Genomic DNA, 16,579 nt, shown 5'->3' with positions numbered 1-16,579 from the left:
ATAGAGTGTTCATTAACAATGTTTTTTAAATCAGTGGAATCCAAAATGGAGGGGTTTACAATTCCAACCTTTGCAAGTGTTACTGATAGTATTAAGGTTTTTAACTCTGAGATAATTATTCTATTTCTTGTTAGCAGCGTTTCATATAAATGCTCTGTGTCTACTTGTTTTACTTTTGTGTTTTTTACTAGGAGGTTTACGGTGTCAGTTAGCTTATTAATTTGTTCCTGCATTTTTGTGTTTATGGTTATCTGCCTATTTTCTGACTCTACAAGTTCATTCTGTGTAAATTTTAGTTTCTCGAAATCATCATGGTCTGGCGTGCCAGCTACGACCTTTAGAACGGTGCCTAGCATATTGATACTCCTAGCATGTCTATGGTGGACATTTACTGTAGCTATTAATGTTTCTATATGTTGTATGTCTGCGTCTAATAACATTCTCATATGTGATCGGGGGAAATGGTTTGCTAATTCTTTCGTATTTTTTACTATTTCTGAGTATAGGGTAAGGTTGGTTGAGTGCTTCAAGTATTGGAAATCCGTCCAAATGGTTACGTATCCGTCCAAGATCGGTATGTAGTCCATGTTAGTATAGTCAGTCAATTTCGCTGTTATCGTTGTAGCAAAAAGAAGTATAGTCCAAATCCTAAAAAGATAAAAAAGGGAATTTAATGTTTTGCCTATCTTAGATTGTCCTTGTGGACCACCCTCCCTTTTATTAAGACTGTTGTCCCCAAGTCTGCGTCAATTTTGCCTTCGTTGTATAGTGGTGTCAGTTTGTTCCCTAAGCGTCTGTTTGTTTTTTCCAAAACTGTGTCGCCTATTTGGAATTGTCTATTGTGTCTTGTTTCGTTTACTCTATTTGTTAGGAGTTGTTGTGCCTTTTGAATTTTATTTCCTATCTCTATTTCGAGTTCTGGGGAGGATGAGTGGATTATATCGATTGGTCGTTTGTCCGTTACTGAGTGAATTGTATTGTTATATTCGATAGTTGCTTGAAGTATCGTTTCAACAGTGTCAGTAATTTTCCTTTGAGCTGTTAGGCATCTTGCAATGTCACCGAGGGTGCTATGGAATCTCTCGACTTGTCCGTTTGATGTACTATGGAGTGGTGGGGCATTTACGATTTGAATGTTATATTGATTGTTTAGCAGAGATTTTATTGTTTCGGACTTTATGGAGGGCTCGTTATCGCAATAGATCGTCTTGGTATGCCGGTAAAAATTTACAAGTTGTAAAATTGCTGATTGTATGTCAATTATTGTCCTTGAAGCGATGGGTTGAACAATTGCAAATTTTGAAAATTTATCTATGCACGTAAGGAAGTATTTTTTATTGGTTGAGTATATGTCTATGTGTAGTATTTCGCCCACATAGGAAGGTATGGGTGTTTCTCCAAGTATTTGTTTTTGTGGGTGACGATTGTACTTAGCTGTTTTACAAATTTTACAATTTGAAACAACTTCGTTCGTTAATTTTGTCATTTTCGGAAAAAATAGTCTTGTAAAATCTGCTTCACATTTTCTTGGGCTGCTCTGTGAGCCCGATTGTGTTCTGTTGCAATTATTTCTTTCTGTTCGTTTTTATCAAAAATGTCATTTACTATGTACTTTGTATATCGAAATGTTGTTGTTGGAAAAGTTTCTATTAGTTTATGTTGTATGAATGCTAATATTGGTAACTCGCAATGGATTGCATTTACGACATCTTTTTTGACTACATCGCAAACTCTTTTGATTAACGAGTCTCTGTTTGAGAAATGAATTGTATGTCGGATTTTCTTACCAAATAGGATAACTGTACGATCAGAGGCTATATTATTTTCTTCTATTATAATTTGGTTTTGGAAACAGTTGATTGGTTTGTCTGTTGTGTCTATGGTGTATGTGAGCGATATTTCGCTGTGAATTGTGGCTCTGTCTGACTGTACATCGTCCTCTAGGGCATGAATATTATGCCGTGACAGTGCGTCCGCAACGTAGTTCTCCTTCCCTGGCTTGTAATAGATGTTTGCGTTATATTCATCTATAAAAGCTTTCCAACGCCTGATTTTTGCGTTCGGGTTTCGGTCGGATACTGCAAACGTCAGAGGCTGATGGTCCGTAAAGATATTTAAATTTTTTACCCCATATAGATAATTTCGGAGGTTTTTTAAAGCCCAAACTATTGCAAGTAGTTCCCTCTCATTTGTTGCAAAGATAAGCTCTCTATCCTTTAATGTTCTTGATATCATGGTGATTGGTTTTCCACCTTGTGACAGAACTGCCCCAAGACCAGAGGATGAAGCGTCCGTTGTTAAATCAAACGGCTTCTTGTAGTCAGGGTAGAGCAACATTACATTTTCGGATGCAAGAACCTCTTTTAGCTTCTCGAATGCCGCATGTTGACTCTCGTCAAATTTTACTGGAATTTTTTTGGATTGTCCGGCGCTCACTTTGCCATTTTGGCCTTTTAAGATGTCGCTTATAGGTTTTGCTATAGACGCGAAGTCCTTGATGAAACACCTATAGTAGCTTGCCAACCCAAGGAATGATCTGACGTTAAACAAAGTTGTTGGTACTTCATAGTTACGAATCGCTTCAACTTTACTTGGACATGTCTTTATACCATTACTTGAGACTACGAAACCTAGGTATTCTACACTTTCTTTGAAAAAGTGCGACTTTTCTGGTGAAACTCTCATGTTGGCCTCGTATAGTTTATCTAGGACCCAGGCGATATGCTTGACATGGCTTTCCATATTTTCAGAAAAAATGATTACGTCGTCTACGTAAACATAACAAGATTTTCCAATTTGCTCTCTGAGCACATCGTCAATGGCTCTCTGAAAAATACTAGGTGCATTTTTCAAGCCAAAAGGGAGCCTGCAGAACTCATACTTTCCGCTTCCTACAGAAAAGGCTGTTTTTTCTCTATCTTTTTCGGCAAGTAAAATCTGGTGGAATCCGGATTTTAAATCTAGTGTTGTAAAGTACTTTGCTGTGCCTAAGTTGGATAAAATGGAGGCTATATTGGGAATGGGGTATTTGTCATCTATTGTCTTTTTGTTTAGTTTTCTGAAGTCTATAACTAAACGTTTCTTTTTTCTTCCCTGCTCGTCGGTACCTTTTTTATCTACAACCCACACGGGGTTATTGTATGGTGACTGGGACGGACGTATTATACCGTTTTCTAACAGATCTTGAGTTTCTGTGTTTACGAATTCTGATACGCCCATTGGGTATGGATATAATTTTGAATAAATGGGATTCTCGTCCTCTGTTCTAATAGTTGCAATGACATTTGTATTATACGGAAGCGCTTCATTTGGTTCCGCAAATACTCCTGCTCGGGCTTTGAGCATTGTTTGAAATTCCGTTGTTATAGCCTGAGGGGCTTCTATTTCTTTGACACTTGTGAAATTTACGGCTGGGCATTTTAGAAAGTTAATGGTCTCAGAACCATAGTTTGTTGTTAGTTTCTTATTTTTGAAGTCTAATAAAACGTTGGTTTGGTTTAGTAGGTCAAGTCCGATTATACCATCGAATGTCGTGAGGTTTGGTAATAAGAAAAATGTTGTCTTGGTATTAAAAAGGTGCATTATGCATTTCTTGTCAACTACGTTGTGGCCATGGATTGATTTTAATCGAAAGGGTTTTTCTACCGGCGTAATATTTTTTAGTTCTTTTAATGGTCTCACGTAATTCTTTGAGGCTCCGGTATCTATTAGCAACTTTATGGTTTTCCCTGCTATCGTTCTCTCTATGAACGGGAGCAGGGATTTATTCCTAAAAAATTGACCTGGTCGTATTCGTCCAATTCATTGTCAACGTCTTCTGTCTCGGTTTCTGCGATCGCTTGGTATTCGCTATTGTCCTGCTCGTATTCTGTATCTTCTGTTCCTAGGTGGTTAACTCTTTGCTGTTTCGGTCCTGTGGAACCGTGCGCTACCGCTGTTTGGTCGTTTGTTTGCCTGTCCCTGGTTATTGTAGTTTTCGTATTGAGTGCGTCGTTGTTGATTTGGCCACTGAGTCTGTTTCGAGAAGGTCGCGTTTTGTTGGTGTTGCGTAGCCTGTCTGAAGCGAGAAGATGAGTCAACGTCCATTGGTTCTACCTGTTCTTGTCGTGGTGAGAATTCTGGTCTTTTGTAGTGTGGGCTTTTTCCTGGTTGGTTGTGTTTTGGGTCTTGAGCTAGAGTCTTGTCTCTGACTTGCTGTCTTTGTTCGATCTTCTGCGCTTTTTCTTCTATACTGCGGGCGAAATTTGTGGCGAACATATAACGTTCATGATTTGACTCAACTTCTTGAGCCAATGCCAATGCAGAGGGAAGATCAATTGGTCTAGCTGAGAATAGGACATCACTTAAGGCCTTCCTGGTTCCTGAGATGAATACTCGCAGGGCGTCTGCTCTATATTTCTCATTTAGCGAAGAGGCAACGGTGGTGTCGTAGGTCATGATTGTCTTATTTATAAGTAAAGTCAGTTTCTTTTCTACCTCGTCGTAGTACTGCAGTAGTGTCAAATTTCCTTGGCGGAGTGTTGACATCTCCTGTTCAATTAAGTATATCGGTCGTTTGTCGGAGTACGTGAAATCTAACCGATTTATAATGGCCTTAAAATTTAGAGGAGTGTCGAAAGAAGAGAGTACCATATCAGCAGCGTTCTTAATTTTGTTTCTTAATATTCCCAAAGCTTGATAATGCTTTGAGCTACCATCGTATTTCTCATATACCTTGTATGCGATATGCGCAGCCTTTCTCCAAGATACATAAGTTTCGCTTTTTCCTTCAAAGTCCGGGAGGGACTTCATGATGTCAAGGGTTTCGTTGCAAATAACACCTATTTTGATTTCTGCCTCCTTGAAAGTTTCTACCTCGGGTGCGCTAACCTGTACTGAATTTATACGTTGTTCAATTTCGTTTAATTTTCTATCAAAGCTATCTTTTTGAGCAGCTAAAGCGCTTGCGACTGCGCCTTCTACTATAGCTTTTAATTGATCTGAATTCAAAGCCATTTTTAAATTTTCTGTGTTGTAAATTTTTCGAAAATTTGTTATTAAATCTTGTATTTCACTATCACTCATAGGGCAAGTAAAGACAGGGAATTTTGCGTGCTGCGTTTTTTGTTATTAATAATTAATATTTAAAGGTTGAAATTGTATTTTTATTTGTTTTTACTCCTTAATTTCTTTTTTTGCAATGAACACTCTACTCACATGTTCTTATATTATGTTAGTAGACTGTATGTTGTGTGTTTCTTCGCTGATGAGCCGCTTCGTGGTGGGTGTCTTCGCTGCGTACTGCTTCGTCTAATGCTGCTTTTTTTTTTCCTTTTTTCGTTTTGGTTATGCGTTTTAGTTGTCTTGCTGTTTTTTTTTTGCACTTGTGGGGTATTTATCTCACTGAATGCTTGTTTTAATCGAAGTTTTAATTTCGTTTTTTTTTTTTTTTTTTTTGTTTTTTGGGTTCGTTTCGGTTGGGCGCCAATTAAGCTTTTTTGCTGTAGTTGTTAGATGTTAGTGTGCGGTGTTGCACAAAATGAGTAGACTTCAATAATCCCGTGGCGACGACCGACGTTCTTTATTATCAAAAATCAACTAAAGTACAGTGACATAAATTCTTATATCCAAAGCTAGCCCTAAACCCTGATTATGCTGACATTGCATATTTACGCGAGGCATCGCATTACTTCGGGCAACAACATTGTTGCGCGTTGGAGCCACTGCTGCTGTTGTGCAATATCCGCTGGGAACGGCTACATTCATGCTGACGGCGCGTGATCAATCTGAACATTTATGTTTTGCTGGTCGATTGTGTTAACTTATATATGTCGTGTATATGTAGTATGTCGTATGCACTTTGTTTTTAAAGTTAATTTGGAAGATTACTGTTTAGTTTTACCATATACAGCATGTATAAAAGTTTATGTTAATTGTTTTATGTTGTAAGTACTGGAAGTTACATTTGTTCTTATTCTTTCTTGTTTTGTTGGAAAAGCAATTTCATTGTTTTTTCTCCGATTTCTCTATTCTCTCGCGCTCATTTGCCTGTGCATTGAGCGTTCGAGTCGAAAAATGTTGACAGACAGAAAGTGTTGAGTGTCAACTTCTGAGTTCCAATCCATATATTGAATATATAAGATATATATCAGCTGGTACTGAAGTTAGACTTGAGAGCGATGCTTCGCAAAGAGTGAGTAATCAAGAGTTAGGTTGAACTGGGATATATGGAACAGAAGTTTTCAAGGGCAGTTAACAGGTTGTTTGTTGCGACAATGCTTCGAATGCTTCTAAGAACGTCCCAGATGTTCTAACAAATATCACCAGAAAATTTCTTTATTATCCTTGCCATGTTGAGTCTTCGGAAAATGCTTTTTCTACAAATTTATTCTATATTAAAAAGCTTGTTCAACTGGCATAAGATAATAACGGTACTAACGGTTTTTTGTTATAGACCTAAAACTGTAGAAATATTTCTATCTCGCTTTTGAACGAAGTGTGAGAAATCTATAGAAATAAACTTATTTCAATAGTCTGCAAATTTTCAAAAATTTCTTTTTTCACTTTTTGTTTGCTATCCTTAAATGTTCAAGTTTAGAAGGTTTAGGTGTATAAAATGTATAGTTACAAGAATGAAGAACTAGGAACGAAATGATTAGTGGGGCTACGTTGAAATGTATAATGTATTATGTATAATATCTTTGAAAAAAAAAAAAAAAAAAAGAAAAAACTTGTATCGGAATGAGCTTTGTAAAGCAAAAATTCCGTAAACCTTAATTAAACTCATTAAAAAAAGAAAACAAGTTCACCTAGCGGTAAGCTTAATCGCTCTCAGTGCCGCCCGTTGCCAGGTGTCCAGCATTTAAAGCGTATATTTTATATGAATGTATGCCCTGTGGTTACATGAGGCTATAATGTGGAATGTTGGGGGTGTTCCTTTGGTGTTTTTTAGTGCCATGTTTCCAGTTGCGGCTTATCGAGCATTTGGCTAAGCACGTTAGTTAGCGTGACGTACTTAATGCCTCGTGGTATTTATACATTGTTGTATTTTCGTAATATATTTTATTTTGGTGTTCTCTATTCATTTTCTATACTGCTATGTATGTCCTCCATATATAATCTGAATATATATGTATGTGTATGCACCCATAGGGTGTAAGAGCAGACACACTAGTTACCTTGCAAGGTACATATACGTACATATGTACATATCTGATGACTTCTATTTGAAGTCTGACTGGGATGCCTTGCTTGCAATGATTTCTGCTGTTCCTCTTATTCTTCTTCATCTTGGCCGTGCTTTGATAAACAGTATTTTGTTTTTGGTTTAATACCATGGTATTTTTATATAGTAGTATATTATATATAAAGTTATGTCACTGCCACTAGTTCTCATTTAAATGTATTCGCGTTCGACTTGTAAAAATTATTGCTTTCTGTTCTGTATGGTTTGTTTTTATCTTTTCCTTTTTTGTTTTAGTTTTTATGTGTGTATATATGTATGTGTCTGTTATTTATAGTATTTCTTAGTATTTTCAGTATTTTTATTTGTTTGCTCAACTTCAATATGCAAACGTTTTCTCGGGATATATATTTTTTTATATATTGCCTACTTAAGATAAGGTTGCATACATATATACTTATATATATATATATATTTGTTTGTCATTTGCCGTTTATATATATAACATATATATATATATAAGTATGTATATGTGTAATGCGTCTCGTTTTTGGGTTTCTTCATCTTCTTGTTCTCGAGCTCACGATTCACGGTTTATGGTTTATGGTTTACGGTTTAAGGTTTTAAGATTTGTTTAGGTCTAGTTTAGAAAAATGTTACGTACGTTCTAAATAAAGAGAGCAAGTTGTTTTTGTTAAGATATTGTTTTTCTCTTTCGCATACATATAAATATGTTTATATGCTCATATATATATATATATATATTATGTGTATATATGTGTTTATATAAATATATATATTTATAGGGGATTTATTAAGCAAAAAGTATATGAAATTATTAATATTGTTGTTTGCTTGTTTGTTTCTTTGTTTGTTTTTTTTTTGAAAATTGTTTTTAATTTTCCTTCATGTGTAGTATAAGAAATATTTTGTTTCATTTGAAATAACTGCATCGTTTACGCACGCAAACAAGAATCATAAGTGTTAATCATAATAATAATCATAATCATAATACAAGAATGACGATTAGTCATAAAGTTTCCATCGTTTTTTTGTGTTTTTTTTTTCATTTTTTAAATTATGTCTGGCAAATGCTTAGCAAAATGTTTTCCTCTTCTTTTCGATTTAAAGTATGCCTAGTGTTATATTTTATATAATTTTAGATTTTATGTTAGTATTTCCTTTTGAGTATAGTTGTAGCTTATCATCTTTGTCGTTTAATAAGTACGCAAATTATCACTTAATTAATATAGGTCAATATATAAGTAAGTATATATATACATATATGGGGATATATGTATATATATATTTATATGCGATGTAAGTGTGCGTGTGGTATATAAGTTTTATATATATATATGTATATATATATATATATATATATATATAGTATAAGTTTCGTAAAAACTAGACTGATTTAGGCTCTATCTGGCGTAAAGCTTTCATTATTTCATCTTAATAGTGCTTGGAAAATTACTAGAGAACATTTTATAATATAGTTGGTAGAGCACGCAAATTATAGTGTTGGAGAGCGGCAAGTGTTGGAAATGAGCTGAAATTGACGGAAAGTTTGGTCCAAAAAGCGGAAAATCTGATCTCTCAAAAAGTTTAAGCACAAATTGAGACACCAAAAAGTCTTAAAATAGCTGAAAAATTTCAATAAAAAAGTCGTAAGCAATTCTAGCACATATTACATTGCTTAAGGGTTGAAATAAGTGTTGATTTGGTTCGAGAATTGTTTTTGATTTCAGCTCGACTGAGACTGAAAGTTATGCAATGAGTCCGAAAGAGTTTGTTCAACACTTGCAAAAGCTTGTAAAACATATACCCAACATAATTGCCGACTGTCTTGATCGTAACGTATATAAGGTGCTTGTGCCAAGCTAGTACTTAGATTTGATATACTCGTAAATAGATAGTAATTTGAGAAACGCAAACGCTTAAGTAAAGTAATTGATTGGGAAGCCATTATTCTTGGTAATTTTTGTTGGTATTTAAATAGTATATACTCAATAATAGATAAAGTTAGTAAAGGTTTATAGTTCGAGTAGAGAGAAAGATAGATTCATAGATAGATAGAGGTGAAGAGCTTAGTGTATGGGTATGTGTATGTCTGTGCGTGTGTGAGTTTGGGTGTGTTGCTTTAGTTTCATATTTTAAACTGCTTAAAAGCTGCGGCTAAACATTTAAAGTAAATGTCTCTTTTGTGGGGAAAGGAAAAAACGCTGCACATAGCACTAACTAACTCGTTTTTACCTTGCTTTTCGGTATCGCTTTCGCTTTCGTTATCTTTTTCGTATTTTGCTTCATTATTTTCATTTGGTTTTTGGCTTTTATTTGTTATGCTCACTGTATTCGTGTTGTGATTTATGCATTTGCTTAACAATTCGATTAGTTTTAGTCAATTTGTTAATTTAATTCATTGATTTGTTTTGTGTATAAATTTAGCTAATTGGTTTGCGAGTGTTCGCCTGTCTCTCTGAGTGTATGTGTGTGTCTCTGTGTGTGTGTGTGTGTGGAAGTGAGATGGTGTTTGTCATTTTGTCTTTGTTGCAGAGTCGCTGATCTGCAACGGTGCAGATTTACACGGGGCAGGTGATGAAATCATATTCAAACATCAGCGACACGGCAACAAAGACAAAGTACAGTAGAAACATGGTAAAGCCCAACCCCTTGTTCATGCGCCAACGGAAGCAGGCAATTGATAGCACCACAAAAACGAGCATCATAAACAATATGGTTATGGAACACACCATGCCCACCGAATTCACTTCAACGGGTGCATCGTAGATAATCCCATAGAGCAGCCAGGGTATCGGCAAGCTGCATATCCAATGGGCAGATATATACATTAGTCTCAACTGTCCATCATTAGGCATATAAATGGATAATGCTTATCTGAGCTTGAGCACTTACCCCACAGTCACGTCGAATATGTTGCTGCCAACGGAGCTAGACACAGCCATGTCGCCAAAGCCTTTGCGGGCCACAATCACCGACGTAATCAAATCCGGTATGGATGTGCCCGCCGCCAGGAAGGTAAGGCCCATAACCTGTACAATAAGAGAGAATTCATTTAGAATTCAACATAACTAAACACAATTGTATTGATCAGTATGATCAGGTGGGACTACACATATAAAGACAACGCTATCTGGAAAAAAGCGATGGGAAAACTCGTCTAATATTTGTTTATAGATAGTAAGATACAACCATAAGTTCTTGAATCATGGTTCGGAATCAATTCATATTCATTTTTGGTGGTATAGACTAAAGTTTAGATATGTCCTTAATTTGTTCAAGGGTCCTGGCTCTAGAGGATGGTTTCTACAAGGACAATCATGGGGATCGCTACGAGGGACTGTACATCCAAGGTAATGTAGATGCTTGGAAGTCCTAATACCAAGAAATACAAAATAAAACACAGAATACGATGCTCCAAAGGCAGCTGCAAGTATTGCAGTTCTATTCGACTCTTTTAACAAGAAGATCAGAATTGTATAAATTCGGAGTACCGCAAATAGACGGCGGTAGTGCCAGGACTACCGGTCGAAATCCTGACAAAATGCTCAAGAAGATATTGGATCTTTGGCGAAATAGGAATTCTTTGATATAGTCGGATGTGCAGAGCAGAGTGAGTCATATGAGAGTTAAATCTGAAAGTGCCTAGCAGTAAGCATCTTCGATGAAAAGAATGTACGATGCCACATCTTTCAATTTAACAAAAATGCTTTTACTATCGAAAGTATCTCTGGGGGAAAGCAAAGAAGAAAATACGATAAAGTGGACACACAATGCATTGGGGACAGTTCTCAGTTAAACTATATAGCATAGTAGGATATTGTCCAGTTTTCAGTTGGATGATTGAAAATTATTATTATGATTATTATTATTAATATTTATATCAATGAAAATTAAATTGACAGACAATTCCAATATGAAAAAAGTCTATATCAGTAACCTCAACTTCTTCATGCCTTCTACGTACCTCTGGCGGTATGCGCGCCGTATCACCTGCGACATTTGCCCACCAGACCATAAGATAGGAGAAGGCGGCTATCCACACGATGGAGCCTATAAAGGTGACGGGGAAGTAGCGCTTGCCGCGGGGGGTCCGGGTGTCGGGCAGCGTCAGCCACATAGGCACCAGAAGCGGAGCGACCAGGACGTACGTGAGCCGCTTGCGGGCCGTATCCGGCCAAGCCATGCTCAAAGGCTCCGGCTCATCCTCGATTATTTCAGGCGCCTTACATATGCGAATACATATACATATATATTACAAAATGTTAAGGTCAAAGCATCTGCAGTGCTTTAATAGACTTGTTCTCTTCAGATGTTTATACAATAAAGTTCGGTTAAGAATAGAATTATATATATGTATAACGTATGTATGTTAGTATGTTAAAAAAATATATATATTTATAAATGTGTATGAGTACGATATGGGTAATATTGTCTGATGTATGTATGTAGTTCGGCTATATGAGTTTCTTTCGACATTATGGGGTATGTTAGTTCTGATCAGATCAAGTTCTTCGCTTGATTTCGAGTTGTGGGGACACGCTCACAGACAGGCGAAGCCAGATGGACACTAGTTAAAGTTAAAGTCAAATGGTGCGTATAAGTAGTACGAGAGTTCAAGTGTGGCCAGAGTTAAAAAATAGATCGTGTATGTGTTTATTTAGCAAAAACGTACAAACAAAGTGCATACACTTACTTTCTAGTTATACGAGCTTAAGTGGGTGCTATACGAGTATTGTAACGTGCACAGATTTCAGCTTCATAGTTTATGTTAGAGGCATGCTCGAATGTAGTACTTTGTTTTTGTATTTTTTTTTTCGGCTACACATACAAAGATAGGCTACGCACATACACCCACACACATACGCATACGCACACGCACACAGACTCTCAATCCGAACTAAAGTTGATCAAAGTGTAACGAAAATAGAAAGTAAAATATGTTAAGTTCGTTAAGTATTACATAGGTGATTTATGACAAATTAATACTATTTCAACTACATAAGTAAGCGCAATGGTAAGGCTACATTTCGTATAAGCGGCACGAAAGCAATGCGGGTGTGAAAATACTCTTCATTGATTGATATATTCTGTGCTGTGGCGACTGCGGTTGTTGCTTCACGCTCCTGGGCAATGCTCGAGCTGTGGTCGATGACAAGCTACGCACTGACGTCATGCCAAATCGAGTTCGAATATTAAGTTACGTATAAGTGAGTCATAATTAGTATTAAGTCGGAAGGTGTTGCACACTGCGGATTGTTCTATGAGTAGGCGGAACAACAAGTGTTACACGGATGGACTAGCCTCCCCCGAATATAGACTTACTATTTACGATATTTGAAATTTAAATATAGCAACAACAGGTGCTACACGGACAGACAAGTCTCACCTCAATATAGACTTATGATATTCGAAATTTGTATTTAGGAAATCATATCTATTTTAAATTTTTGCTGTGTTCGAATATCATTTAATGGAGTAAATACAAATACTTTAAAAGTTTACTTTATAAGTTTAAGATATTTCGAAATAAATATATTGTATGCACCATATGACGGTCGATATTCAGTTTACGATATTCATATTTTTGCGTTGTATTTTGCTTTCTCTCAAATATTCTAAGGCAATTGAGAAGACCGGCCCCACCTAGCATTACGAGCTGTCTGCCATCACTCTATAGTCACGGACATAAGCAATTATAATATTCAAATCGATTATATGCAAATCGATAATGTCGATTGCCTCATCTTCTAGACATTTGGGTGCGAGGAACACATTTAGTCCACTGACAATTGCCAGTTGCCAATCGTCAATTGCCAGTTGCCAATCGTCAATTGCCATTTGCTATTCGCCATTTACCCTTGCATTCCACTGTGCAGGAGAGTGCGAATCAAGACGCGTGCGCTTTGAGGCAACGTCAGGGTTTAGAAGCTCCGAGTCGCTGACGTCGCGCTCGAGACACGGCACAGATGTGTATATGGTTATATATCAATTTAATTGTTACGATATTTGTGAAATTAAAAATGATAATTGTAAAATTGGTATGCAATATATAGAGAAGAGATAGAGAGAGATAGAAAGAGAGAGCAATAAAAATTGTTTATGAAACTAACTTTGATGCTAAATTTGCGTGTCTGAATTTTGACCCTCTGCTCAATCCAGCTAGGACGTCGACCACTTAACGATGGCTTTTGATATAAAATTGAAGTTAGGTTAGCAATTCATTTTGTTTGCATGTATTTTTGTAATATTTGTTAAAGAAATTTAAATATTTATGGTATTTTTGTTGAGATTATTCGGTGGGAATTTTGCCTTTGCTTAGTTTCAGCTATGGAAATAAAACTTGATTAAAAAACCAAACACTGTTTAGAAACAGATAGACAGACTGGGCGATAGAGTAGTTAGATAGAAAGAGATAGATAGAGATTGTGATAAGAAGTTGAGTGTTGGAGGGGTTATTACATAACAAACACATACTGAATGGGTTTTTAACACAATTACAGTTATTTGAGTGTGGGACTGTTGGAGAGCAAAAATGGAATTGTTTTTTTTTTTTTTTTTTTTTTAGATTTCGATTTAGAGGCTTTTCAATTTTGATTTCGATTTTGATTTCAGTTTCGGTTTCGATTTTGTGAATCAGTTCCAAGTCGGAAGCGGGCTAAGTTTTTTTTTTTTCAGTGTCATTTGTGAGTCGCATTCTAATGAAATATGTTCAGATTGAATGGGCTTATGTTTACTTGCTGAATGGTTTTTGAATCGTCTTTGAATTTTGTTTTGTTTTTTTTTTTTTTTGCCTTGTCATCTTTTTTCACAAATCCAAAACAAACTAAAAAAGTGATGTATATTATTATTTATGAGCAGCTGCATTAAAAAGTTCATTTTTCAACAATAACAGGTTACGATAATCGGCATAGGCACGCTCCGAGTGTTATAATATGGATGGAAATGTGGGCGTAATGGTTGTGTGTGTGTCTATGATGGGTGTGAGTGTGTGTGTGTGGGTGTGTGAACTGGCATTTGCATAGGCGTAGCGAGAGTTCTGGCACAGCGCGTGGCAGCTACAAATTAGCAATGAGTGCCTGGGAATGCCTGAATAACTGATTATTGGAATGATTTAATCGAACAGCAGCATGTGAACCAAACAAAACGAAATAATAATAAACCGAAACACAAACAAAACGTTATTGTGAATATTAAATTTTGTGTTTAACGTTTGTTTTCAATTGGATTAGTCTTAAATGCGAGCTGTCGGCATTCGTTCAACACTAGGCAGTACGTTTCAAAATTCAAGATACAAAGCAAATGATTTTTGTTCCAAATGGCGTCCGCAAAAAACGATGATCGTAAATGGGTGAAAAACTTCACAATTCCGATTAGCTCATTAATTTTCAGATTTGCTTTTAGGGAATGTTTGGTTGATGGTTAGGCAAGACACAGAAACACACGCACACAGAGAGAGACGGAGAGAGAGAGATAGATGGAGATAAAGAGTTAGAATTTAAGAGAGCCACATAGAGAAAGAGAGATAGATAGAGATATAGAGATAGAGATATGAATGGATGGTGGTGGACATGGACGATAGAGAATAACGGTTAAGGATAAGTAAACATACACAACGAAAGGTGGTTGTGGGGGAAGGTGTATGGAAAGTTATATATAGATAAGTTGAAAGTAAAATGTAAAATATATATCAATTTATAAGTCACACAGAAACGTTGCATAGGTACACAGAGACCGCAATTGTTGATGGTTTTGTTTTTGTTTTTTGTTTTTAGGGTCTGTCTACACATTTAAAGTTGAGCTTCGAAGCGCGCAAAAGAGGAGAGAACACATAAAGAATACACACAAATAAGTAATGCCTGGGCTTACAAATTGGGAAAAAACATACGTGTTTTAAATTTTTGGTTTAGAATCAGTCCAAACGCATCAATTACTTAACCAATCTATCAATCAAGTAGCAATGTAGAGAAAACATGCCAACAGTTATGGATTAAATTTGTTGTAAATGATCCAAATGATAATATTGTAACGCGCTTGAATCTGATGCTCTAAACACTGGGGTCGGGCCAATAAACGATGGAAATAAAAATATGTATTTATATAAATATAAGTACATCAATTAAAACCAATTAACATTTTACGATATGGTTGGTACCTTGTCCTAAACTATCGTCAATATCGTAATTTTCAGAAGTAGCTCAAATGTGGTCCACATACTACATTAAACAGTAGGTAGGTTTGTTTCAAAAATACGATATTCGACGCTTACAGTATTCGACTTTCAACGTTTTACGATATTCAAATTATACAATATTCATCTGCGATTTGTTGTATGAAGAATGCAGCGCATTGTGTGTGACAAAGTTCAATTCGTAATCAAAATCAGAATACGATAAAACAATTGAAAAGAAATGAAAACTGAATGTAAACCATGCCTAGAAATCATGAGCAATTATTTCATTAGCACTTTCTTTTTTAGTATAATCAAATTTAATTATCATATCAGGTATATATATAATCGGGGTATATCGTAACAGAAATTGCAACATCTTGGACTTACCGAGTCGAGCGTCGTGTCGATATTCCCATTGGGGCGATCGGCCAACGTAGTTTCCTTGAGATTGATTTTGACGTGATTGGCCGCCGAGGTGGTGGCGCCACCACGTTGCGGCTTTGTGGCATCCAGCAGCACCTTAAGCGAGGCAATGGCATGCAGCTGGGTTGCCTTCTCGTCCACTTTGCCTGGAACATCATCTTTGTCATTGTAATTGTGTGTTGGGTTGTTTTGAATTTTTTTTGAGGAAGGTGTTTCGATTCGATTTTTATAGAAAACAAAATATGCATACACAAAGTGTGTGTGGAGAGACAGAGAGAGAGAGAGAGAGAGAGAGACAGAGACAGTGTGCGTGTGTGTGTTGTTGTTTGTTGGTTTGATTGTTGTTGTTGTTGCAGTAGCAGAGTAGAGTAGTAGGCGGTGTTTTTGTAGTTTGATTTTTTTTTTCACACAATACGAATTGAGTTTTCAACGCAAAATCCAAGTGTTTTTTTATATATATTTGTTTGTTTGTTTTTTTTTTTTTTTCAAAAAATAAAAGAATAAAAGAAGAAGAAAGAAAGAATAAAATTGCATCGATTAAAATGAGAATAAAACGAATTAACCCAGTTAATTATATTGTTCGCATATTCTTGTTTAAATTAGATTTTTTTTAAATTAATTTACAAGCAGCTAAATGCCCTTTTATTAAAAATTTTGGGTTAGATATATTGAAAATATTTTATACAAAATGTTGATGTCAGTTGCGATATAGCATTTTGGAGGTTGATTATAATAGTAGTAGCATGTAACAGTAGTTAGAGTATTAGCTAGTAGGTTAGAGACTAAACTAGAGTTGAGGC

At 36.0% G+C, this 16,579-nt stretch overlaps 1 protein-coding gene across 6 annotated transcripts in view; it reads right to left on the bottom strand.

The window, feature by feature from the left end:
* Positions 1 to 9,149: 9,149 nt before the first annotated feature.
* Positions 9,150 to 16,579, bottom strand: part of LOC6578067 (sodium/potassium/calcium exchanger Nckx30C) — a 42,107-nt gene continuing 34,677 nt past the window's right edge. For 2 of the 6 annotated variants that reach the window (XM_032728553.2, XM_015165978.3), the window contains exons 5-9: positions 15,744 to 15,937; positions 13,297 to 13,371; positions 11,151 to 11,408; positions 10,079 to 10,215; positions 9,150 to 9,985 (exon numbers count right to left, since the gene is read on the bottom strand). In XM_032728553.2, the coding sequence (XP_032584444.1) occupies positions 9,745 to 9,985; positions 10,079 to 10,215; positions 11,151 to 11,408; positions 13,297 to 13,371; positions 15,744 to 15,937 (905 nt within the window). In that variant the 3' untranslated portion in view covers positions 9,150 to 9,744. The remainder of the gene's footprint in view (positions 9,986 to 10,078; positions 10,216 to 11,150; positions 11,409 to 13,296; positions 13,372 to 15,743; positions 15,938 to 16,579) is intronic. The other 4 variants (XM_015165982.3, XM_015165977.3, XM_015165980.3 and 1 more) reach the window with 3 other exon arrangements.

The sequence above is a fragment of the Drosophila mojavensis genome, unplaced genomic scaffold, assembly GCF_018153725.1.
Source record: "Drosophila mojavensis isolate 15081-1352.22 unplaced genomic scaffold, ASM1815372v1 contig_49, whole genome shotgun sequence".
Lineage (NCBI taxonomy): Eukaryota > Metazoa > Arthropoda > Insecta > Diptera > Drosophilidae > Drosophila > Drosophila mojavensis.
The sequence above is the reverse complement of the archived record's forward strand: the minus strand, read 5'-3'. Positions and strand labels throughout refer to the sequence as shown.